The sequence below is a fragment of the Mya arenaria genome, chromosome 4 (assembly GCF_026914265.1).
Source record: "Mya arenaria isolate MELC-2E11 chromosome 4, ASM2691426v1".
Lineage (NCBI taxonomy): Eukaryota > Metazoa > Mollusca > Bivalvia > Myida > Myidae > Mya > Mya arenaria.
Window position 1 is genome coordinate 76,485,050 of NC_069125.1, and position 27,983 is coordinate 76,513,032.

General features: G+C 34.8%; 1 protein-coding gene, 1 long non-coding RNA gene and 1 other non-coding gene across 4 annotated transcripts in view; all 3 read left to right on the forward strand.

Moving 5' to 3' along the window:
- LOC128232712 (uncharacterized) overlaps positions 1-27,600 on the forward strand; it is a 34,135-nt gene extending 6,535 nt beyond the window's left edge. Inside the window, exons 1-4 of one of the 2 annotated variants that reach the window (XM_052946421.1) lie at positions 20,702-20,871; positions 22,918-23,021; positions 23,251-23,352; positions 27,061-27,600. In XM_052946421.1, coding sequence (XP_052802381.1) covers positions 20,840-20,871; positions 22,918-23,021; positions 23,251-23,352; positions 27,061-27,098 — 276 coding nt within the window. In that variant the 5' untranslated portion in view covers positions 20,702-20,839 and the 3' untranslated portion in view covers positions 27,099-27,600. Of the gene's footprint in view, positions 1-20,701; positions 20,872-22,917; positions 23,022-23,250; positions 23,353-27,060 lie in introns of those variants that run through there. The other variant, XM_052946420.1, reaches the window with a different exon arrangement.
- LOC128232713 (uncharacterized) lies at positions 809-14,619 on the forward strand. Its single transcript, XR_008260563.1, has 4 exons — positions 809-914; positions 6,879-6,952; positions 12,386-12,508; positions 12,915-14,619. It is a non-coding gene; the product is annotated as an uncharacterized LOC128232713 (long non-coding RNA).
- Trnan-guu (transfer RNA asparagine (anticodon GUU)) lies at positions 9,080-9,156 on the forward strand. The gene has a single exon. It is a non-coding gene; the product is annotated as a tRNA-Asn (tRNA).
- Positions 27,601-27,983: the final 383 nt, after the last annotated feature.

The window sequence follows — 27,983 nt, forward strand, 5'->3', positions numbered from 1 at the left end:
ACATTTTACAAACTACGAACTCTAACTTATACAATAAACTCATACCTGGTTGAGCATTTTTGATGTAGAAATGAGGCACCCAAAATGCCAACAAGTACATATATGCATGCATAAATATTGAAGCAATGGGTAACATCGTCGCTTAAGTATATCCCTCACGCATCAAAATTAATTTTGCAATTGCACTAGTGGCCAGAAGGAGGGGGGGGGGGGGGGGGGGGGCCCCCCCCCCCCCCCCAACCACAACGTACCGATGTCGTCCAAGTTAACTTTTCGTTTCGAGGCAGGGGATACAGGGTAATCCAGAAGAACTGGAAAAAGGGTTGTGAAATTGCGTAAATTTGTTTATTTTTTGTTTAGTGACAATGTTATTCAAAATCAATACATACACATATATAACAAACATCAATTGTGACTGATAAACCTTTAACTACATACTAAATAATGCATTTATTGAAAATATTTATTACTGATAACAAGATTGTAACCGTGTTTTTAATAGCAGAAAGCGCAAAAAATATTAAATGATTGGTAAATGCTTAAAGATTTATTGTGGTCTACTATAGTCTCATAAGGTAGAAATACCGTGTGTAATGCTCATTTCTTTCAAATTTAACTCGATATCCTTCATAAGAACCATTGTTTTTGACATTTATTCATTCTTTTAGGAATATTGAAACAACATTATTAATTGTGGTAAACCTTATCTGGCAGTACTTAAGAGTGCATCTTTGACTTTATTACTCGAGTGAATGCACCTTCAAACCGGTTTAACACCAACATGTCACAGTAATCAATACCATCTGTGTTAAGATGTCGGGAATGTGTTAGACGAATGATTTTGTTTTATGGAGCTTTGAAGAGCGACGAATGGCACTAAAGTGGTGCCAAATGGATATCTCAAACACCCATTGGTAAGTCATTTATTTATTTCCATTTAATTTTTTGTCTTGATTTTTGAATATATAAACAGTCAATAAGTAGGACATCTCGTAAAGAACGTTCACTTGAAACAGTCCTCTTCTTATCCACACTTCGACAGGGAGTGGGGCTACTCTGCCTAAATAGCCGTCAACGAGTATTTTAAGAAATATCAAAACAATAAAAAAATGGTGTCCCAGTGGTTGCACCAGTCAATTGTAACCATGCCCCCCCCCCATAGTCCACCTAAATGACCGTCAATGGGTCTTTTGACGATTTTAAGACCTTGGCAGTTACAGGGACACACATGAAATGTCAAAATAATAAAAAAAAAGTATCCCTAATCGCTCATTATTGTAGCTACCCCCCCCCCCCCAGTCTAAAATTATAGACGTGTAATACATTCTTCCAATCCTTACTGGTTGACGGTACATTTCCTAACAGGGCACAAATCCTGAACACCGGCTAAAACACGCGTTTGTTTACCGTGATCGATTATTCGATGATCTAGATCAATACAGAGGCTTGCCTTGGTCACACTTGCGAAGTTTCATCTTGTTTTGTTAAGCATTTTTCTAAAAAATGCCATTTAATATAGCATACTTTTTAATTATAATTGTATGACCATGTATTTTCGCTTTTCAAGTGTTCGGTATTTGTGCCCTCCATAGCGTATTTTGAAGGGTGATTTACTATCCATAAAATTGAACGATTTTCGACATAATATTGACGAGATCGTGAATCTGTACTTTGACAGCTGTTTTCACATGAACCAAAGATGTTTCATACGAAAGTTTAACTTACTACAACATAAACTCTCCAAGATAATTGTAAAAAACATCAGAAAGTGTTCGGATTTGTGACCTTAGCCAGTACGTCTAAACGGGTTTGTGCAAAAACCGGGGGTGTTTTGAAAAATATTGAAATTGTATGAAGTGAAGTATTTTATGGTTTAAATTGATCATAAAGGTTTATATTCATACTTTACCATGTAAGTGAAAAGTTATTTTGCATTAAAACACATTATTTACCTTTCCAATAAAACAAAAGTTGACTGACACAGACAACAATTATGCCAAGCGGAACAACTCGACCCAATCGTAATAACTCGGCCACCACTGACAAGCTTCTAGATAGACCTCGTAAATACAATTGTAACAACTCAGCCATGGCCGAAATGTTCCAATTGTTTAAAAATTGTGCCCTGAAGCCTTGCAGGTGCCCTTCATGTATATATCGCTATGTTTTGACAGCAAGAAATGAAAAATAAACGTCAAACTCATAATTATTCATAGGATATGACATTTTTATGTATGGAACTGATATAAAATTACATAATCTGGTAATATTTCTTGTTTTATGATATTTTTGAGATGTTAAATGCTTTAACCCAGAATCCCGATCGGAATAACTACCCACTTTTGATACTAAACAATTTGTATGTGAAGGATTTGCCATATCAAAAAAGATACAAAAATCCGTAAACATACAATTCTTTGGTCTACTAAGATTTAGCTGGTGAATGTCATTTTACAGCGAAATCAACAAGTTAAAAAAATACTCATGACCTGTTCCTTATCAATATGAAATATCTTTAAACTTTTAGGAACATTATGCAAAAAAAAACAACAGTATGTTTTACCTTCGGTATAAGAAAATAACTATTTTCTAATAAAACTACTGTTGAAAAATGTAAGCTAATGAAATGGAAAATAAAAAGATGCTTCCAAACATGCTATATTTTCTTGAGACCATTCAGGGGGATTAATGTTCAAAAGTCTGAAAATTCAGGGGGATTTTGGTAGTATTCAGGGTTTTTTTTAGCAGGTCTAATTCGACAAAATTTCAAAGTATTTTAAGACGCAAGTACAAAAAAACAAATTGCCATAATTTTGAAAGACTCCCGAGGGGATTATGTCCAGAATTTAAGGGGATTTGGGTCACATACCAGAGAATTTTCATCATCGCCATGTAGCATTACGGCCATGACACACGTGCCAATTTACCTTGTCTACCCCTTTTTCCAGCACTTCATCTATATTTTAATGAGACACAGCCGTATTGCATAATAAAAGCACTCACTTGCAAAATAGAATACTTTACAGAAAAATATGTTTCAGAGACAATTTAATGGGCTTACCTTCCTCTAAAATTGGATACAAAATCTGCTCATTATGATCATAAATGATGACTTTCAGACTAATAGAGAGAATGGAATGATTTATCAATATTTTTCATTTCCATTCCCAAATAGTCAGATTTGTTTGCATAATTTATTGTTTAAGTTCATAAACATATCATCTTTTGGCATTCATCAAAAAATAAAAAACATCACCACCATAATATGAAAATAAATAAAAGTCATTTCATCCTTGTGTACTTTCAGTTTCTCTTCTGGAAGTTCTGTTATTTTCCGATATTTGAGATGAAGGTCATGTCAGTCATGTATGTAAACATATTAGTGGGTCATAACAAAGAACAGCATTGTCTATTAGTTATTTTAATCCTTTTCTTTACCAAATAATGTACTGTCACCTTTAAATCATAAATCATTTTGATGACAATGACACATGTTTAAACACTTTAATTTGTTACATCCTCTCTGATTGGATAAAACCTATAGTTTTAACCAATGAAAATCGTCCTTTTATCTGACCAGTCTAATTGACATTTCTTATGCAAATTCTGACAGTTTCAATCAAAACAATGCATGAAATGTGCCCTGCTGACTTATTAAGTGTCACCCAATTGGTGTTGTTAAAACACACCATCAGTTGATAATCCAATTAAGACAAGAAGGGCATTATAACTGCAAACAGGCATATATAATTAAACTCTGTGATAACTTAATTTTGCGTAATTTTAAACACACTTTTTTTAATTTCGGGGGATTTTCATCCCCCTCCGGGAGACCGGGGGATGGGTCGAAATTCCGGGGGATTTTTCCCCCTCCGGGGGATATGGCATGTATGTCAGCTTCTGGGTTGCTTTGAAGTTGAACTGCTCACATGAACCTACAAAAGATGTGTAGGTATGTGCTTAACAATAAAGGATAAAACATTAAAATGAAGCATTTCAAGTGGAGGTTTTCATTAGGGTAGTGCTTCCTTAAACACACACTTTACAATTATTTTTTTCTCTTTTTTAATCTATTTTCTTTAACCAATGGACTATACAAACAGTAGGGTCAGTCCCAGTATACAGGACAATTATTCAATAAAATGTTTATCCTTTTGATATCATAATTGGTAAAAAAATGAGCCATAATATGGAGTCCGGGAATTTGCGTTACATCACAAACACTGTGGTGTCCTCTTTTTTAATATTTGCGTTTGTCAAATTTTATGCTGTATTAGGATAGAACAATATCTAAAGCAATTATATTTGAAATGGCATAACACTTCTAGCTTTAAATACAAAAGAATGTGGATTTTAAGTTTTATTGTTAGTAACACTGGACACCATATTACAAAGCATTCTTATGAAGTCCAGTTGATTGTTTTCTCTTATTTAGACCACTTACATCAATCAATAGCTTTATTTGAATTGCTTTAAATACAGAATCATGTATTTAGTTAAATATTTAGCAGTTTGTTACCTAGTTGAAGATTGATGTAACAAGACACAAAGAGAGATGTAACTGGACACAATTTGTGTAACAGGACACCAAACACTGCACAAATTGTGTAACAGGACACCAAAAACTGCACAAATTGTGTAACAGGACACCAAAATCCACACTGGTGTCTTTGTTATGCACAAACAAAGTTGGAGTAATCACAATGCATCTCATCTATTTTATTATAAATTGTTTTCCATTCAAAAGTATATATAGATTCACTTATGCAAACACATTATTTTTGCGTATACATCATCTATATAGCCGTAGACGGTTGTCATATGCAATGGACGTAATACGGGACACGACTTTATTCAGTCAATACTAAATAAAAGGTTATTTCTGTTAAATTAAATAATTGTAAAGGGTTTCCATACATCACTGATCACTTTGCTAAATAAAAGGACGTATTATGATACATTCTTGGCGACCAGTGAATGCCGCGATTTGTTGCCGACGTAATTTTTTTTTGAAGTCTTTCCTCGTTCATATTTGAGGTTGCCATGCTCGTCTTGTACCGTAAAAAGGCAACGAAAATACCGAAAATTGGTGAAACAGTTATGGATGTCGTAAACAGAACTGATAATACCGCGTTTCCGAGGTGTTGCACTAAGTATTTGTTACTAATATAAAAATAATGCGACGTAACAAAAAAGACACAACTTTCGCACCCGATAGTTGACTTCCCTGTCATTATAATCCGACGTTTTCTAGAACCACCAGTTTACGACATTATCAAAGTTCACAATCGATCACGTTGTTATCATGCTGCGCGAAGATGCATCGATGTCAAGGTCATGAGTTATAATGCTTTTTTCTGTGACGTAACAAGGTGGACACATTTGGTTACGTCGCATTACATGGTTTTATTTTGGAAAATAATAGTATTACCGCTGCTGAAATAAAACTGAAATTAGTAAATACAAATAAAATGTCCACGTTTTTATTTCACACAAATAAGCCTACAAGGATTACATAAAAAGAAATCATATTTAGTTTGTATTTTGAACAACCCCTCCTGAAAATGTCCGCACAGGACACCTGAAAAATGGATGATAAATGTATGATTTAAATGAAGTAACAGTTGCTTGAAAGGTCAACATCATATCAATAAAGACAGTTATTTGTCTTGAAAATTTTCTTTAATTTTACAAATCTGTATATCACATGTATTTCTCCAGATACATAAGATTAAACTGAAATTTGTGTGATGTAACGCAAAATCCCGGACTCCATAATATGGCTCAAATATCAAAATGTAAAGAAAAAATAACAGAGACCAGGTTCAAACTGTGGTCGCCAAAATTGCAGTCCAGTGTTGTATCCACTGCTATGAAAGTTTACATTTGTTTATTTGATTTAATATATACCTAGCTTGGTAACATTAAGTGATAACATCGACTAGCCAATCACACATAAAAATTAATTATACTAGGTATACCCACCTAGTAATCTTTTTTAATGAAAAAAAATGTGAAAAATCAATTAATTGTATTTACTTTGTGGTACTTCAGTTAGTTAGTTTCAATGCGTTGTACACATTGATACCAAATTCATGTCAGTTTTCGACAATTTTCTCTTCTTTCGCTATTTCATCATACGGTGTATAGCCCCTGAATAAAGTTTCACTCTGTTTCATCGAGTATATTTCTTAAAAATCCTTTCTTTGTTCTAATCTGCTAAAAGGTCAAAAAGGTCACAGTCATGTGAGCATCTTTGAGGCCTCTCAGTTATTATAACCAATGCACCAGTCAATTGTAACGGTTACTAACCACGCCCCCCCCCGGTCCGGGGGTATACTGGGAATAGTCGGGAAATGGGCCGTGTTTTTACTTTCTATGTGGCCACGCAGGGCCGGGTGACCGCAGTGGTTTTATCTTTGGGCCAAATTTAGCCGAGATTGGGCCTTATATAGAGTCTCTGGTGTGCAGGGGCATTTGGCCGGGGTTTTACCATCAGTTCGTTCCCGCAGGGGAGGGGATTAGACCCAGGGTTGGCTGGACTGAAAGTCAAAGTCCCCGCTATTCCCTGGATCTGGGGGCGCCAGGGTTACAATTGACTGGTGCACAACATATAAGATATTTATAAAATAAATAAAAGTACAGTTAATCAATATATTTTAATTTTAATGTGGTAAATTAACAAAGAATTAGATAGATGCTTTATGCAAAATCTCACAAAGATGTAAAAAATTACTAAAGAGTTCAGGTTTGCTAGTTTGTAAAAATATTTCATGGAATCATGGTAAATTGTTATATTATATGTCCAATGACAGCCCATATATTTTTTAACTACTTGAACCTTTCTTGTTATAATTCTTATTATTTTTTTTTTTTAGTTGATGTGTGATGCTGATAATACAGAGACAGCTAGAGTGACAGAGTTTGATGAATAAACTTAAATTAAAAAACAGTGAGTACAATAATCTATTTTAACATGTCTTGTGTGTAAAGTGTGATTCCGAAGCAGTAAATATATATATATATGTATCTTTAAGTTTTGAATCACAAATTTAGATCAAAGATCTATTATCACACAAAACTTAAAGGATATATATATGAAAAGTCATGTGAATTGTGCAAGTCATTTAATATAAAATTTATATTGATCAAGTCAAGCCATGCCATGTAAAAAAAACTGACATCATATCAAAGATTGTATGAATCATTCTCAGAGCTATTGAAAATATTTAATTGGTTGTAAGCGGACCATGCACGGTAATTTTGAGTAACCCCACCAGCCAATACAATATGGCTAAAAAGGCTTTGATAATATTTTTTATCTAATGTTTATCTTTCCTAAAATATTTATATTTATAAATCTATTTACCAGTATAAATCTGTATTTATTTATTTATTAATGCATTTATTTGCTCACTAATATATACAATACACTTATCGTTGTATATTGTCTAGCTAATACATGTATACAAATATGCATAATATGGTGTACTGTCTTGTTCTTACGAAGATATGATTTTGACTAAAATCCTTACTGAAAAGGCAGTGCAGACTGGCCTGTTTAAATAATTAATTAAATCTTAATGGGTTTAAATGTATTTTATTTTATTTTTAAAGATATTTTAGAGTTTAAAAGGAAGAGAGTCTGTTTTAAAGACTAAATAATTATATAGTCAGGATAAAAAATAATTATTTTTCAAAATCAAGTTCAAATAATTTTCCATTATTTGGCAAATGGAAAAAAGCTTTATATATTAAGAATGTTTTACTCGATAGAAAGTAGGCCCAGTATCTTTTGCATTGCAACACTAAGAAAGTAAATATTTATTTTTTGTCTTTTACCAATTCCATAAAAGTCTGTGAGTGGCTCATGATGCTTAGGCCTGCCAATTTAATGGTTTTCGAAATCATAAATTGAGACAACTTATAACTTTTGTATAAAATCTTCAAAGCTTTCAATAACTTAACATGTCATCCACCTTATTGTCTCAATTTAAAAATAGTTTTCACTCAACAACTTACTTATTAATCAGGATAATAATTTGATAATGACTATCACTATCATTCTGTAAGATAATTTACTGGTACATAAATTTAATCCCCAATATATCAGATGAGTGTGATAGTATATGCTCTTAATAGTTGTAGCCCGGAATTATACGTAGGAAACAATAGAGTCATTGGACTGTTACACGAATTTCAATAGCTCGAAATTCGCCTTTTATTTGTACCAGCATGGGAAAACCCTCTATTGTTTCCGAAGTAATGTGTGTATATTACACCGGTTTAATTTTGTTTGTACCGGAGGATTAGGTCGGAAAAACTAGAATAGCTATAATTCCGGGCTACAACTATTCCGGGCTATATGTATTAATATATATATATATATATATATATATATATATATATATATATATAAATGCACGAAATCAATGTGGGATTTTCATTAAGTTTTGGTTAAACCATCTTTGTAACAAATTACAGTTACTTCCAAATTACATCTTATTCTACATAATACAAACTGGAGGACAGTTCTTTTTATTTGGTAATGTTAAGAGACTTGAAGACAAAAAAAAATGTTTAAATTCAGAAAACCTTACACAAAGTAGAAACCTTCTATTAATGTCATTATCTTGAAAAAATGAACATGCCTTTTAGCAATTGTATCAATCTGTGAAAATCTACATTTTGCCTTCGACATGTTATACAATTTAAGGATATTTACATGGAAATTAAGTTCAATTCTAAATTGACAGTCATGTATTTCTTCCAAAATTTTCATAGTATAAGGAACATGAATTTTTTATGAATTTAAGTGCATAACTGCAGATAATGATAATTATCTTAAATCAATTACAAGCCAATTCATAGTCATGCATATAGCCGCCTTTTCAAAATATGATAGTGATTGTCTCAAATGACCAGTCTTTCTCTGTGGGGGTGGGGGCTGTCAGTCATAAGGAAACCTTTAAAAGGCATATTCATTCAGCCAATCAGATGTCAGGTTCAGTGAAAGGGGCGATGCCAGGTCAAGTAAAAGGGGTGGAGCTAAAATAAATACTGACATTCAATGAAGATAGGTCCGCCCGGTTAGCTCAGTCGGTAGAGCGTTGGACTGTTAATCGGACAACCCGGGTTCGATTCCCGGGCGGACCAGGTTACTTCTGTTGTGATTGGTTATGAAATTCTTTCTACGACCATTCGCACTGTACCACTGCCCCTGGCATGTACAGAAGTTGTCAGTTCCTTGCAGAAGTGAAGGCACCTAGTACTGGTTCACCGCCCAGGATAGGTGTGCGGTGGTTGAACTGTCACTCTGGGACCCTTCAATGTGCTCACGCCGGGACCCGGAGTATAAACTACTAACACCACCACCAGATAGATCCCCCTTTGGCCTCACAAATATGTTTCAGTCACACTAGGGGGTGTGACAGGGTCAAGCCATAATGGAGCCATAGGCAAGCAGACTTTTATTAACCCAACAACAACAACAGGTGTAATTCTTACCAACTGAGGAAAAAACTTTAGAGGTTTTATTATTGCTCATTTTTTTATACAAATTAAATATCTAACAATGACAAATATAAAATATGATAATTCAAGCATAATATTGACACCAAACATGACACATCTTGCAAATGGTCTTGAATAAAATTCCTACACTTTTTATAATGATAATACATGGGACCAATATCAAAACCAGTATCCTGTTAAATAGGACAATGGTTTTGATATTGGTAATTCGCAGACAATGCAATGTAATTAAGTAAAAAAATACACAGTATGCACATCTGGCTTCAAACAAAAATTGTTGCTTAGGCCAAAAAAAAGTATTCATAGTTTCCATTTAAATATCAAAAAAGGTAGGCATACGGTAACTGTTGTTTTTTTAGGACCATGTTTCTTTGGCAAACTGACCTATATCAGGGAAGTATTAAGGTCTTTACTAAAAAAGCACATATTGATCAAAACACCAAAAACAAAAAAGGATCAGAAGGATAAAAATAGGGTCAGTTGGGCGGAAACAAAGATTTTTGAATCCTTATTTTGTCAATGATGTCATGTCAGTGATCAAAATGATAACACAATTTAAGCCCTGCATTCTGGAATGTGGGGCTAAATTCTTGATTGTGTTATAGTAGGGCCAAAAATAAAATGATTTGGTTAGGGTTACATCCTTTTTAAAAACAGAAAGAGTAAAAGTATAAAGGATTACATTTTTAAAATACATAATATATATGCGTTTTCACTTTTAAATACATGCATTGTTACAGTCTTGTTTTCAGTAAGTAGCTTTTCCTTAAATGCATTCTTTGGAAAGTAATTTAAGGTTTATTATTCAAAATATATGTTAGTCAACTTGTGTATGTATTGATTTCCAACTTTTTTATTTTTTGTTTAAACTTTATGTATTAGAATTTCTTTGCGTAAATACCTGCTTATGTGATAAAAGACTGCTGACTAAAGATTAGATTTCAGATTTTGATATTTCCATTCCAAATTTAATGTTTTACAGCTTAAACTGCTACTAACAGTTTAAGAAAAATGCATAAAACATCAATTTTGGATGGAAGTATGAAAAGCTGCAATCTGATATTTTGTCAGCAGTCTTTTATCGCTGGTTTGCAGATATTTACGCAAAAATTCGCTTGTTCGAAGACAAAATTTTTAAAAAAAGTTGTCAAAACGTTCAATCTGTGAGGTTGCAGCTTTAATATAAGACTAACATAAATATTAAAAACACATGAGGCCCCTTTAATATTAACATGTCAATATCAAAAAGAAGATGAAAACTGAAAACTATGAGAAAGTGTTTTTATAAAGTGTTTTTATAATTAAAAATAAATTGCTTAAAGCAAATATCTGAAATTAATAATTGTCATGCAAAGCAGCCTGTAATGAATATGAATATTCGATTTTGGCCTTGAACACCTTTTTAAGAAGAGTGTTTTGAAGTAAGGATTATCATAATGCTGAACTTAATATTGTACTGTAGCTTTGTAGCAAATCCTTATGATTAAAGTCACTGTGTCTTCCTTATGCTGTGATAAAGATCTCCATAGTAACATTTCTAAACCTAATAAATTAAGTGAAAAAGGGTGTTTATTGGGGGTAATAAAACACATCTTGATAATGGCCAATTAGTTTTAATCTTTCAAGTGTTGGTAGGATGGGAGGGGGGTCTTAACTTTTTGAACTGCCAATATTTTCCTGGTTATTTTGTCCACCATGTCAAAATGATCTGGGTTGTTTTGTCAACCCTGTCTAAATGGGTTGGACGTGTTTTGTCCCCTTAGTCAAAAATGACATGGGATGTTTTGTCCTACATTTTTATAAAGGAGTTCAGAATAAATAACACATTAGTTTTCGTGCTTATGTAAAATAAATGCAAATGACTTTCATTATAAGTTTAAAAAATACTCTTAACGCTGCATTCTCACAGATTTACCATTTTTACAACTTTTTTATTTTTGTCTTGGAAAGAGCAAATTTTTGCGTAAATATCTGCAACCCATTGATGTAAGATTGTTGATAAAAAAACAGATCTTAGATTTTCATAGTTTCGAAAATGTTTTAGAGCTTAAAACCTTACTAACGGTTTAAGAAAAATGCATAAAACATCAATTTATGAACTTAAATATAAAAATCCGCGATCTAATTTTTTGTCAGCAGTCTTATTAACTGGTTTCCATGGATTGTAGCAAAAATTGGTTTGTTCCAAGACAATTTAAATTAAAAAGTTGTCGAAATGTTTAATCTGTGATAGTGCAGCTTTAATTATGGTAGCTTTTCAGTCATTTGCCTATATATGTCTATTTGATTCAGTAAATACTTCATAATATTAAAGCTAGGCTTATTAGGATATGCTTATTTTTCATTGGGTTCTATTTTTAGCACATAACAGCTTCATTACAAGAATATATTAATTATTATTAAAGCTGCATGCACTCTCACAAATTTACCGTTTTTACAACTTTTTTATTTATTTTTTCTTGGAAAGAGCAAATTTTTGGGTTTAATAGTATCTGCAAACCAATGATAAAAGACTGCTGACATAGATCATATCGCAGATTTGCATATTTTCGTTTGAAAGCCAATGTTTTGTGGGTTAAACTATTACTAACAGTTAAAGAAAAATGCATGATCAAATTTTTTGTCAGCAGTTTTATATCACTGGTTTTCATTGATTCTTGAAAAAAATTACTTCCTCTGTCGGCCAATTGAGAACAAAATCAAGAGGTTTTGGGTTTTGCTGTTTATATGTTCTGGAGTTTTTCAAAAGCATTTATTTATAGGACTTATGAATTTTATGTACAGCATTCTGTATATTGTCAAGTGTCCTTTTTTTAAATTATATACAACATGTATAAATTTAATGTTTCAGGAAATAACCACCATCTCTCTCAGAGGTCATCTTTCTCATTATTGTGGGGAAACCTCAAAGGGCATCAGGAAAACCTTCATCAACCTCTTTGTGCCCAGTGGCTTGTGCAACAGTATTTCAGAAGTATAAATACCTTTTTAATTTGTGTATATCAATTGTATAATGACTTGTTTTTATATATTAAATATATATATATGATTTATTATATATATATAGATGGTTAATCTTATGACTTCCTGATAGTATTTAAGTTGTGAAATATTAAATAATCTAATCATAAAAAATGCTTGGAAATGACAATAAAAAAAAGATATTTGTCGAATAGGAAGTTTCACCTGTCCTGTTTATATTACAAATCATTTTAAATCAGACAGAAAATTCAATATACTTGTTGTATCTCACTGTTTATTTGTCTTCACATTTTATATTGTCACATCAAGCCTGTTTGAACATCCTAGAGAAGATAAGTGTATAGAAGCGGATATGATATAATCAATATGCATATAAATGTACTTGGGATTATTTTCAGATTATCATTAAAATGGGGATAATGGATGACTGGCCACACATATGGGGCTATGGACAAGCTTCAGAGCAGGCTGCCAGGTGGTGGTGTTAGTAGTTTATACTCCGGGTCCCGGCGTGAGCACATTGAAGGGTCCCAGAGTGACAGTTCAACCACCGCACACCTATCCTGGGCAGAACCAGTACTAGGTGCCTTCACCTCTGCAAGGAACTGACAGCTTCTGTACATGCCAGGTGCAGTGGTACAGTTCGAATGGTCGTAGAAAGGATTTCATAACCAATCACAACAGAGGTGACCTGGTCCGCCCGGGAATCGAACCCGGGATGTCCAATTCAGCGTCCAACGCTCTACCGATTGAGCTGACTGGGCGGACATATTAGCTACATTAGATGACAAGCCATCTATGCTGGACATTCTTCACAATAAAATGTGATGTCACAGGAGCTGTCTATCTCAACAGCTCACACTGTCCGTATTTGACTAAAGGAATGAATGAAGTCACTGCAGATGTTAGATTGAGGAATGTCCATGTCACTACCCATCATTTGGAAGGAGTTGGATAAAAAAAGTGTGGCCTATGTATTGAAACAGGTCCGATTTCCAGTTACGGACAGTCTTGATTTGTCTGATTACATTTGACCAACATGATGGTCTAAAAGAACACTTACTGGTAACTGGTAAAATCATGGCCCAGTTGTTCCAAGAGGCAGGCGAGTGGGAAGTTACTAGACTCCATTTCTTTATGGGTTGATCTGAGGTTCCAGTTCAGTTAAAGTACTGATAGAACACCAAGTGTTTGCCATAATACAGCAACATTTGATTTGTAACTATGTATTTGTTTGAATTGTTGAAACAGTACTGTTTACTAAATAATGTGTATGTATATGAAGAATAATATTATAAATAATTTGTAAGAACCTTTTGATATTAAGTAAAATGTCGATAAGTCTAAATATGTATCTGCGAATCATTTTTGTATATCTGTAAAGATTACATTGCCTATATTCCTCAATTTATATTTTTCTTTTAGCCAGTCAATAACTTTTCTTAAGTTCTATCTTCAAAATTGTCGGGACAGGGATTATAGCCCTTAATTAACCCAAATATGTAACATTCAATGCAAAATTTCTAATTGGCTGCATTTAGGCAGTTCAGATGCAGGAACAAACATAACTTGGGTCCTTAATAATAGCTTTCCATCTGACATTGAAGATCCAATAAAAGGAATTTGTCATGTGACTGTTTATTAACTCTCAATTTATTGAAAGTGAAATTACTTACATGATTTGTAAGAACTAAATTATAATGATATCAAATTATTGTTTAAATTAAATAAAATAGATGATTACATACATGAACTATTTTTATTTCTTGTTTGTCAATATGAAGAGTAATGCAATGGCTTTTGAATTTCATAACAAAGGATGGAAAAATGTACGTTCATTGTTTAAGCAATTAATTAAGTAATAAAAGTTTTTTTTTTTCTTTTTTTCAAATTGTGCTATCTTATAATACAGATCGTTATTTGTTTAATTTTGGTACAAATGAAGTATATAAGGTATGTCTAATGTTACAAATAGCAAAAATTCAAATGCAAATCATGGTGACTTGACTAAATGTGAATGCTAATTGAATCAAAATAGTTAATAAATAATAATGTTCATTTGAAACAATTGAGAGTATAAGTTTGGTTTGTGTATGCCATATATTCCCGGTGGGGGGGGGAGGGGGGGGAATGAAAAAATGAAAAGTATATTACTATGCGCAGTGCTATAATAATTAATAAGTAAATGTTTTTAGCTCACCTGTTACATAGTGACAAGGTGAGCTTTTGTGATCACAATTTGTCCGGCGTACGTCTGTCGTCCATCCGTCCGTAAACTTTTACTTTAAACGACATCTCCTCATAAACCGCTTAGCCAATTTCTTCCAAACTTTACAGGAATGTTCCTTGGGTGGTCCGCTTTGACAATTGTTCAAAGAATTGAATTCCATGCAGAACTCTGGTTGCCATGGCAACGGAAAGGAAAAACTTTAAAAATCTTATTTTTCAAAACCACAAGGCCTAGAGCCTTAATATTTGGTATATAGCATCATCTAGTGGTCCTCTACCAAAATTGTTAAAACTATCCCCCTGGGGTCAAAAATGGCCCTGCCCCGGGGGTCACTTGTTTTACATAGACTTATATAGGGAAAACTTTAAAAATCTTCTTCTCAAAAACCACAAGGCCTAGAACCTTGAAAATTGGTATGTGTCATCATGTAGTGGTCCTCTACAAAATTTGTTCAAATTATTCTCCTGGGGTCAAAAATGGCCCCGCCCCAGGGGTCACTAGTTTCATTACATAGTGTTATATAGTAAATCTTTAAAAATCTTCTCCGAAACTGTAAGGCCCAGGGCTTAGATATTTGGTATACAGCATCATCTAGTGGACCTCTACCAGATTTGTTCAAATTATTGCCACAGGGTCAAAATTGACCCCGCCTAGGGGGTCCTTGTTTTTACGTAGTGTTATATAGTAAATCTTTAAAAATATTCTTCTCCAGAACCGTAAGGCCAGGAGATTAGATATTTGGTATACAACATCATCTTGTGGACCTCTATCAAAGTTGTTCAAATTATTGCCACAGGGTCAAAATTGGCCCCGCCCTGAAAGTTATTTGTTTTTATATAGTCTTATATAATAAAACTTTAAAAATCCTCTTCTCCAAAATATAAGACCTAGAGCTTTCATATTTGGTATAAAGTGTTACCTAGTGGACCTACACCAAAGGTATTCAAATTATTGTCCCGGGGTCAAATTGGCCTTGCTCAGGGGTCATTTGTTTTTACATTGTCTTGTCACTGAACATCTTTTCCTCTGAAAGTAAAGGTCAGAATGACTCCATACTTGATATGTAGCATCCTTACATGGTCCTTTCTCAACTTTGTTCAAATGGTTTTGTTTGGCCCCTTTTAGGGGTCACCAGAGCAAAAAATAGAAAAACCTTTATACAACTTGATCTTATTAACTGCTTGATGGATCTTCAAGTCTGAAGCATCCTAGCATGGGCCTCTGTCAGGTCTTTTCAAATAATTTTGTTTGGCCCCTTTTAAGGGCCACCAGAGCTAAAATTAGTAAAAAAACTTAACATTTTTTTCGCATGAACCCCTTGATAGATCTTCAGCAAATTTGGTTTGAAGTGTCCTTGCATGGACCTCTCTTAAATTTGTTCACATAATTTTGTTTGGCCCGGTTGCCATGGCAACCTAAAGGAAAATGTCAACAATTGGTTATAATCATCTTCTTCTCCTAAACCGCTTTGACAATTTTGATGAAACTTCATAGGAATGATCCTTGGTTGGTGCTTTTTCAAAATTGTTCAAAGAAATTAATTCCATTTAGAACTCTGGTCGACATGGCAACCTAAAGGAAAAGTGTCAACAATTGGTTACAATCATCTTCTCCTAAACCGCTTGGACAATTTTGATGAAACTTCATAGGAATGATCCTTGGTTGGTGCTTTTTCAAAATTGTTAAAAAAAAATAATTCCTTGCAGAACTCTGGTTGCCATGGCAACCTGAAGGAAATTATAGGCTGTCGTGTCCGCGCTGTGACTTTCTCTTATATGGACAGATTTTAAAATGAAAATGCCATATGTTTTCAACATACCAAGACAATGTGTCGTGTGCAAGACCCATGTCCCTACCTCTAAGGTGAAAGATACACTAAGTGTTTATTCACAATGGAATGCTGAATATGAGGACATAAAGAGTGTTGGCTGTCATTTAGTATGATTGTTTGTTTTTTTTGCTCAGAGGCAATTTAATATAACTTGCAATATGTATTTGACACATAAAGGCAAGATAAACTTTTTATACGCCCGAAGATCATATTATGTTATGGCCTCCATCGTCTGTCCGTCTGTCTGTCCGTCTGTCCGTCCGTTAGCAATTCCGTGTCCGGGCCATAACTTGGTAACTAATAAAGCGATTTTCAAATAACTTTATACAAATCATCACTACATTAAAAGGATGTGTCGCGCGCAATTTCCAGGTCCATACCTTAAAGACTAGAATCACCATGGGGGTGCGTTAGCAATTCCGTGTCCGGGCCACAACATTGTCACTAATAAAGTCATTTTCAAATAACTTTATACAAAGCATCATTACATTAAAAGGATGTGTCGCGCGCAATTTCCAGGTCCATACCTCAAAGACTAGAATCACCATGGGGGGGCGTTACAACTTTGTCACTAATAAAGTCATTTTCAAATAACTTTATACAAAGCATCATTACATTAAAAGGATGTGTCGCGCGCAATTTCCAGGTCCATACCTCAAAGACTAGAATCACCATGGGGGGCGTTACAACTTTGTCACTAATAAAGTCATTTTCAAATAACTTTATACAAAGCATCATTACATTAAAAGGATGTGTCGCGCGCAATTTCCAGGTCCATACCTCAAAGACTAGAATCACCATGGGGGGGCATTAGCAATTCTGTTTCCGGGCCATAACTTGGTTACTAATAAAGCGATTTTCAAATAACTTTATACAAATCATCACTACATTAAAAGGATGTGTCGCGCGCAATTTTCAGGTCCATACCTCAAAGACTAGAATCACCATGGGGGTGCGTTAGCAAATCCGTGTCCGGGCCACAACTTGATTACTAAAAAAGTCATTTTCAAATAACTTTATACAAAGCATCATTACATTAAAAGGATGTGTCGCGCGCAATTTCCAGGTCCATACCTCAAACACTAGAATCACCATGGGGGGCGTTAGCAATTCTGTGTCTGGGCCACATCTTTGTTACTAATAAAGTGATTTTCAAATAACTTTATACAAATCATCACTACATTAAAAGGATGTGTCACATGCAATTTCCAGGTCCATACCTCAAAGTCTAGAATCACCATGGGGGGGGACATTAGCAATTCCATGTCCAGGCCATAACTCAAAGACTAGAATCACCAATGGGGGGCGTTAGCAATTCTGTGTCCTGGCCACATCTTTGTTACCCGTCCGTTAGCAATGGGGGGGACGTTAGCAATTCCATGTCCAGGCCATAAATCAAAGACTGGAATCACCAATGGGGGGCGTTAGCAATTCTGTGTCCTGGCCACATCTTTGTTACTCGTCTGTTAGCAATTCCGTGTCCATAAGGATGTGTCACGCGCAATTTGCAGGTCCATACCTCAAAGACTAGAATCACCATGGGGGGGGGGCGTTAGCAATTCTGTTTCCGGGCCACATCTTTGTTACTCGTCCGTTAGCAATTCCGTGTCCGGGCCATAACTTGGTAACTAATACAGCGATTTTCAAATAGCTTTATGCAAATCATCACTACATTAAAAGGATGTGTCGCGCGCAATTTCCAGGTCCATACCTCAAAGACTAGAATCACCATGGGGGGGGCGTTAGCAATTCTGTGTCTGGGCCACATCTTTGTTACTAATAAAGTGATTTTCAAATAACTTTATACAAATCATCACTACATTAAAAGGATGTCACATGCAATTTCCAGGTCCATACCTCAAAGTCTACAATCACCATGGGGGGGGACGTTAGCAATTCCATGTCCAGGCCATAACTCAAAGACAAGAATCACCATGGGGGGGCGTTAGCAATTCTGTGTCCGGGCCACATCTTTGTAACTCGTCCGTTAGCAATTCCATGTCCGGGCCATAACTTGGTAACTAATAAAGCGATTTTCAAATAACTTTATACAAATCATCACTACATTAAAAGGATGTGTTGCGCGCAATTTCCAGGTCCATACCTCAAAGACTAGAATCACCATGGGGGGCATTAGCAATTCTGTGTCTGGGCCACATCTTTGTTACTCGTCCGTTAGCAATTCCGTGTCCGGGCCATAACTTGGTAACTAATAAAGCGATTTTCAAATAACTTTATACAAATCATCACTACATTAAAAGGACCTCAAGCCGAATCTTCTTCGGGCGTATAATGCTCCGTTTCGCGGTGCTCTTGTTATGTACTTGTTCATAGATCAATGTCACATTGGGGGGCATTTGTCACATACTTTGACAGCTCTTGTTCAATATTCTTTGAAAAACAAGCTATATTAATAACAAAGGTTAAACTCTTTTACTCAGGTGAGCGATTTAGGGCCATCATGGCCCTCTTGTTTTATGTATTATTTATTTATCATATGCATTGACAATTGATTATAATTTCATAATATATTATTTATTCTTTTATTGTATGTATTCTAGATCATTAAATAAATATAAGTAAATATGCATTCAAATTTCTGTATTTAGTCTTAAATAATAAATGTTTATATTGTTAAGACCAAAATCCGCTGGACTTTAGACCAATATTCCCTTGAATTCAGACTAAAATCCACTGCAAAGCCTCTCAAAAGTATGGCATGCATGTATTTGTGTCTGTCTTTTACCTTAAAGGTTGTACCCACCAGGAATACTTTTTGTATCCTCTCAAAATTCAGACTAACTGACTTGAGGTTGAATATATAAGATTATGTTTTTCATCATCTTCAGACAAATAGAAAATAGCTATCAGCTAAAATCTTATTCAACAATAAATGTTTGAGAATGCTAAATATTAGCAGTACACAGGGTATAAATCTTGTGAAACACATAGCAATAACGTGCTAAATAATGCACGTGAATCTAGGTAACTTGTAGTAGTAGAAGTCAAGTATCATCTTGGTTTATTACAGCAGAAGCAGTGATTACGAACTTCGTAATCACAGCCCCAGAAACAGAAGCGTTTTTATTAAATCTCCCAGGTTGCGGAAACATGGCACATCGCAGGTGCGGATCCAGGAATTGATGTTAGTGGGGTAGTAACTTAAGGGCGCAACTTTTGACATGTGCTCCTCCCTCAGAACCGAAAGTATATGGCATAAACTGTTTTACGGGAATTTGGGGTTACTCCCTCATGTATGTAGTCGGAAATGGTGCATTATGAGCTTATTTTATTACCTTTGTTTCTCCGATATTGATGAAAACAGTAAACTTCGATTATTTTAGAGGTGGCGCACGCCGGGCGCTTAAACCGCTAGCGCTTCGACCAAATTTCTTGAGCTACACAGTCGGTCCAAGGCCAATTCCCCGCTATTTTGGCGCGAACACAAAACCACCGACTGTCCCCCCGGACCTGGGGTGGGGGGATGCTTACCATTGACTGGTGCATTACTTTAGCGACAGCGATAGGTTTTTATATTACTTTTTCCCTGTTTGAATGTAATATCTTAATTGTCTGTTAATATGTTCACTGATAAAACTTTTGCGGCCTGGCACATTGCATCTCATTAGTCATGGCAGTATTCTTCAAGTTCAGGCTTCTTTTTTTCAAAATTCAAAATGTTTATTTTCTAAACCATTCATTGATTTATCAACACCATATTCACACATTCTCATTTAAAAGAGGTTTGATAGTGATAAATCAAATGTGTAACGCATGGCACCATCACTCTGGTGAACGAGAATAATTTCATATAGCACAATGTACATGAAATAATGACAGTATGGCGAGTCGTTCCTTCACTATTTTTACCCATAAATACCATAAATTAAGCCTTTTCATACAATAGATCTCCATCACCCCTCCGACTCCTTTATAATTTGTGTAAATATATGAACATAATCATGTGGTCTTTAACAAAGACAGAAGTGTAAAAAAGTTTATATCTTCGACTTCAAAGAACTTCATTAATGCTAATTCTTGACCAAATTTTAGTTGCCTTTAACCTTGAAAATAATCGGTTAAATGGCAAGATGTTTGTAATCAAGCTTAACGACAGCGTTTTTGTGACATTGATGAAAGATGGATTTTTTTGTTTGTCTTTTTTTCAATCGGATAAAAAATTGTACTAGTATCTGTATACAGGGTTAATGAAGCAATACGATGGTTAGACGTCATGCTAACCATTGTATAGTATAACAGCGATGAGGAATATGGATAAGTCGACAGTTGACAGGTAAGGACATTGTAAGAAGTGTCATTTTGCTAATTTTTGCTTTAAATATGGCAATATTTTTCTTTATTCCCATTTCCTACATGTTCCCATTACAAAATCTTACCTGTCCTTCCAATTGGAAATTTCCCATTTTAAAACTGAACTTTATTCTCCAATTGGAATTTTCCCATTAACCAAATATTCCAATTGGAATTTTCCAATGTTCATACTTTCCCACTTTGAATGTGGGAATCCTCCAATTGGAAAGATTCACTCATGGGAAGGATTCGCAAACAAATGGCTTAAATGAATCTATCGGTTCTTTATTTTTAATGAATATATTATTTTTCATGTAGTGAGTGTAAAATATTCTTAATTAAACAATCAATTTCAATTTTAAAAATTATGTTTCAAATTCTCCCACAATTTTAATAGAGCCATTTTTCCAATTGGAAAAGCTTGAAAAAGCCATTTTCCAATGGGAAGGCCATTTTCCAATGGGACTCCCATTGGAAAAGTTGACTTTAAATGCCAAAAAAACATATTTCTAAATTAAATTTCAGGAAACAAAAAATATCTCTTATTAGTATTACCTACCACATTTTAAAAATACAAAAATAAAAAACATTGGGTGAAAAATAAAAAAAATAAGTTTGCAAAAATTCCGGATTTGCAAACTTAATCCGGATGCTGTTTTATATCAACGTCATTGGTTTTGCTGCGAAACGATGAGCCTTTATATTAAACATTGAATGACATTGACTTCACTTCCTTGCTATGATTGATTATTTATCTAATGATGAATTGATGAATAATATCAAATAATAATAATAATAATAATAATAATAATAAACGTGTTTAGGTCATTTTTTATATTATATTTGAATATTAGCAAATTCCAGAAATTTCAGCTTCTGTTTATGTTTTTAACCTGTTTCCCTAAATGTGAAATTTCACAGTTAGCAATATTACTAAACAATCCATGTATAAGATTATACGATACTAGTACAGTTATTCTGATATGTCAATGCTAAATTCCATTATGACTTTTGGCAAATTCAAGAAATTCTCAAGTTCATTTATAGTTATAACACTTTAACCATAAAATTCTCATTTTATAATAATCTGCAACTTAAGTTTGTTATAGAGCTGTTTATTAAATATAAGTTGAATACAGTTATTTAGATACCCTTTCAGATTAATTTCATCCAGTTATTGGCAAACTCCAGAAATGGAACATTAATTTATTTTTTAAACATTTTTACCCAAAACTCACATTTCACAAAATATGATGTGTAAATATATAGGGTATGTTATGGTGCTGTATAATAAGTATTTAACACAGTTATTCATACATTTTTTTACATTTTTAACATTTTACCCCAAAAATTACGTTTAACAATATATGATGTGCCTAAACATTAGGTATGTTATGGTGCTGTATAATATCTATTGAATAGAGTTATTTTGGATTTTTTATTGCTAAATCCAGATTTGCTACAGATAATTCCAGAATTTCATGCTTTTGTCTACATTTTTTAACATTTTACCCCAAAAATTACGTTTAACAATATATGATGTGCCTAAACATAAGGTATATTATGGTGCTGTATAATACTTATTAAATAGAGTTATTTTGGATTTTTTATTGCTAAATCCAAGTTTGATTCAGACAAATCCCAGAAATTCATACTTTTGTTTACATTTTTTAAAATTTTACCCCAAAAATCACGTTTAACAATATATGATGTGCCTAAACATTAGGTATGTTATGGTGCTGTATAATATTTATTAAATAGAGTTATTTTGGATTTATTATTCAAATTCCAGAAATTCATACTTTTGTTTACAATTTTTAACATTTTATCCCCAAATCACATTAAACACTGTTAGATGTTTCTATGCTTTTTTCCACACACAGTATAAATCAAACAACGCAAATATGCAAAAATTATTTCTGTCCATTTTTTTCCCTTTATTTTCATTTTCAGCCACAGGGTCACTGGCCTATAATACCTCTGTATATTACAATGCTCATAAAATTAAACAAAAACCAATATCTTCCAGGTTGTCTATATGGCAGTACTCGGAAGAGCTATGTTACAAACAGAAAGGACACTTTATGAGGGACTTGTACAGTTTCTTCAAACTTTCTTACCCAGAAGATTACGGTACAGTTTTTGCTTTAATGAAAATGATCTTATTTTAAATAAAACACGTTTGAATTATGTTTGCAAATGATAATCTTTGCCCCGACCCAGACACCAACAAAGGACAACTCCCTAGGACACAAATAGGTCCCTTAAAATAAGCTCTTTATTATCGTAAATGTATTATATAATGTTTTCACCATTTCTCATTAATGTATTGTACATAAAATTATTGTGCATTTCCTGTCAGATTTTGTACACGAGCTGGTAGATACTCTATGTTGGGACCTAAAGGAAAATGGTTTATCGAATGCATTGAACACCGTGGTTGCCCGCTTGTATGACACAAATGGTAAGAACGCTTCATATGCTCATATGATGATACAGATGGTAAATCACTCACCATTCACAACCGAGTCAATTAGTCATTTTAAACGCATGCTCCTTCATCGCTGATTGTACTAGTATTTCATTTCAGCATCTAAACTGAGGGAATTCACTAGGTTCAAAAATGCCAGCATTATCAAATCTTCTTCAGTCATTTTCATCTCTAACTCTGTCTTGAAGTCATCTTGCTCAGTAACGCCACTGATAAGTTACTTAGTTCAATGCATCGTTGAATGATGAGATAATAATATTGATGTCGTCATTAAGTCACCTTGCTCAATAACCCCGACAGTTTTCATCTAGTGCAATGACGCCAATAGAAATCACATAGAAGGATAGTCACATACATGTTGCTCAATCACTCCAAAGGAAAGTCACTTAGCTTAATTACACAGAATATGTAAATCTCTTATCTTATCAACACTGTTGGTAAGTCACGCTAGCTCAACGATTCAGAGTTGCCTAGCTGAATTAAGAACAAGAAGCATCACAGTTTTTTTGATGCTGACTGTAAATCACCGAGTTCAACGACTCCAAAGACACCTAGCTCTAGACACCATCAATAAGTCACCTCGCCCTATGACGCCTTTAGTCAGTCACCTTGCTTTATGATGCCGACGGCAAGTTACCAAGGTAACAGACTTCCACATCAAGTTGCATGTCTATATGTAGCTAAAAGCAAGTCATAGCTCAATCTAGCCAACAAAAAATAAGCATGCTCAACAGCACCAACAGATAGCAACATGGCTCAGCCGTCCCCGTATAACAAGTCCTTTTGCTCAATGACGCTGTGTCAGAAAGTCACATAACATAGTAATGTCATCAACAGGTCACCTTACACACAACAATGACAAGTCACTTGATTCAATGACCTCGACAACAAGTCACTTAACACACGACATTGACATGTCACTTGATTCAATGAGTTCGACATCAAGTCACCTAACGCACAACATTGACAAGTCACATGGGTTAATGACTTCGACAACAACTCAGCTAACACCCAACATTGACAAGTCACATGGTTCAATGACACCGTCAACACAGCACCTAACACACAACAATGACAAGTCACATGGGTCAATGACTTCGACAAAAAAGCACCTAACACACAACATTGACAAGTCACATGGGTCAATGACTTCGACAACAAGTCAGCTAACACACAACATTGACAAGTCACATGGTTCAATGAATTCGACAATAAGCACCTAATACACAACATTGACAAGTCACATGGGTCAATGAATTCGACAACAAGTCCGCTTACACCCAACATTGACAAGTCACATGGTTCAATAACATCGACAACACAGCACCTAACACACACCATTGACAAGTCACATGGGTCAATGATGCCGACAACAAGTCACCTAACACACAACATTGACAAGTCACATGGGTCAATGACTTCAACAACACAGCACCTAACACACAACATTGACAAGTCACATGGGTCAATGACTTCAACAACACAGCACCTAACACACAACATTGACAAGTCACATGGGTCAATGGCTTTGACAACAAAGCACCTAACACACAACAATGACAAGTCACATGGTTGAATGACTTCAACAACACAGCACCTAACACACAACATTGACAAGTCACATGTGTCAATGGCTTTGACAACAAAGCACCTAACACACAACATTGACAAGTCACATGGGTCAATGACTTCAACAAAACAGCACCTAACACACAACATTGACAAGTCACATGGGTCAATGGCTTTGACAACAAAGCGCCTAACACACAACATTGACAAGTCACATGGGTCAATGACTTCAACAACACAGAGCCTAACACACAACATTGACAAGTCACATGTGTCAATGGCTTTGACAACAAAGCACCTAACACACAACATTGACAAGTCACATGGGTCAATGACTTCAACAACACAGCACCTAACACACACCATTGACAAGTCACATGGGTCAATGGCTTTGACAACAAAGCACCTAACACACAACATGGACAAGTCACATGGGTCAATGACTTCGGCAACAAGTCAGCTAACACCAAACATTGACAAGTCACATGGTTCAATGACACCGACAACACAGCACCTAACACACAACATTGACAAGTCACATGGGTCAATGACTTCAACAACACAGCACCTAACACACAACATTGACAAGTCACATTGGTCAATGGCTTTGACAACAAAGCAGATAACACACAACATTGACAAGTCACATGGTTGAATGACTTCAACAACACAGCACCTAACACACAACATTGACAAGTCACATGTGTCAATGGCTTTGACAACAAAGCACCTAACACACAACATGGACAAGTCACATGGGTGAATGACTTCAACAACACAGCACCTAACACACAACATTGACAAGTCACATGTGTCAATGGCTTTGACAACAAAGCACCTAACACACAACACTGACAAGTCACATGGGTCAATGCCTTCAACAACACAGCACCTAACACGCAACATTGACAAGTCACATGGGTCAATGGCTTTGACAACAAAGCGCCTAACACACAACATTGACAAGTCACATGGGTCAATGACTTCAACAACACAGAGCCTAACACACAACATTGACAAGTCACATGTGTCAATGGCTTTGACAACAAAGCACCTAACACACAACATTGACAAGTCACATGGGTCAATGACTTCAACAACACAGCACCTTACACACAACATTGACAAGTCACATGGGTCAATGGCTTTGACAACAAAGCACCTAACACACAACATGGACAAGTCACATGGGTCAATGACTTCGGCAACAAGTCAGCTAACACCAAACATTGACAAGTCACATGGTTCAATGACACCGACAACACAGCACCTAACACACAACATTGACAAGTCACATGGGTCAATGACATCGACAACAAAGCACCTAACACACAACATTGACAAGTCACATGGGTCAATGGCTTCAACAACAAGCCAGCTAACACCAAACATTGACAATTCACATCGGTCAATGTCTTCGGCAACAAGCCAGCTGACACACAACATTGACATGTCACATCGGTCAATGTAGTCGACAACAAGCCAGCATACACCTAACATTGACAAGTCACATCGGTCAATGTCTTCTATAAAAAGCCAGCTAACTCCCAACATTGACATGTCACATCGGTCAATGTCTTCGACATCAAGCCAGCTAACACACAACATTGACAAGTCACATCAGTCAATGACTTCGACAACAAGCCACCAGTCCTGGCATATTGTTAACACCAAATCACACGGTTCAACCATGCCAAGCCATTTCACATCAGATCAACCGACTCGACATCATTGGCGTTTAAAAGTCACATGGCTCTTGGACATGAATTCATTTCCTAAGTGCCATTAGCGCTCCATGACATAGGAATCCTAGTTGGCACCTCACCATGTTATCTGTTGTTTGTTAGAGATGATAGAAAACGACAGAATAGTCAAAAAGACCAAAACATGTTGATCCCCAACTTAAGTGATCATAATTCAGACCAGTAACCATATTAGTCAAAAAACTTACAAGAGGCCTAATTAAGCTTTTTAAGTGATTTCTTTTATCACGAATATCAACAAATAAAATTGCCTAAGCTGATAATAACCCTAAAATAAATCCATTTACCACTAAGCATCTGTTTACTATTACTGTTTGGCACAGCTTGCTGACAGACAAATGTGTTTCAGATGATGGCATTCTTACTAACTTTGAAAGAAGACCATGAAAATGATTCCACTTCTCCACTTTCCTTCCCCAGGCTGCTCATAGAATCTTCAGTACTAAGAACTTTATCAAGAGGACCTGCCATTAACTACAAGATTCTTTAAAATTGTTTCATTTATAAACTAAATAACTACACAATATATTCAACGTTTTTAGTTCCTAGCTGGATTTTTTTCATTGAAATATCTGGTAACAGATGGACCTGTTAACCTGTTGTTAAAATTTAATATAGCTTAAAAAAACACTTCTCATATCTTTTTCATTTTTCATACGAGCAGACGAAATATATCAAAATATTAAATTTCATAATTTGTTCATGTATGATTTTTCCAGCATTGTTGAAAACAGGAGAGGAGACAGCAACACACAGTTTTGCTTAATGAATTTATTGATAATGAAACTAAAAGAAAATCAAATGTACAGATACTGTATGAACTTTGCTTTCTTTTTAAATAAATGTCGAATGTACATGTGGAAAATGGAATAAATGTATGGTAATACAGGCTTCTAGTACATAGTCCTAGTGTGACCACTCAGTCATTGTCCCTGCAGTACAAGGGGCTCACTTTCCTGTCTCCCGTGTCACAGAACTTATTCTTGTGTACGCAAGAGTGTAGCAAACTACATGTATTACCTGCCATTAACCTCAAAACATAATTTGGAAGTGACACTGTGGGTATTTTTCACAGAGCCATTGTTTGCATGACCAAACAAACAAGAACAATCTAAATTCATTAAAAGTTAATGAAAATAAAAGTACCGTAACACGAGTTTTGTTGCTGAGGTAATATAATTAAAGTGTTACTGAAACAAATTTATGACAAATACAATTATTAAACATTAATTGCTTTTGTCTTTTGTTCATAATAGTTGCAATGACATATTA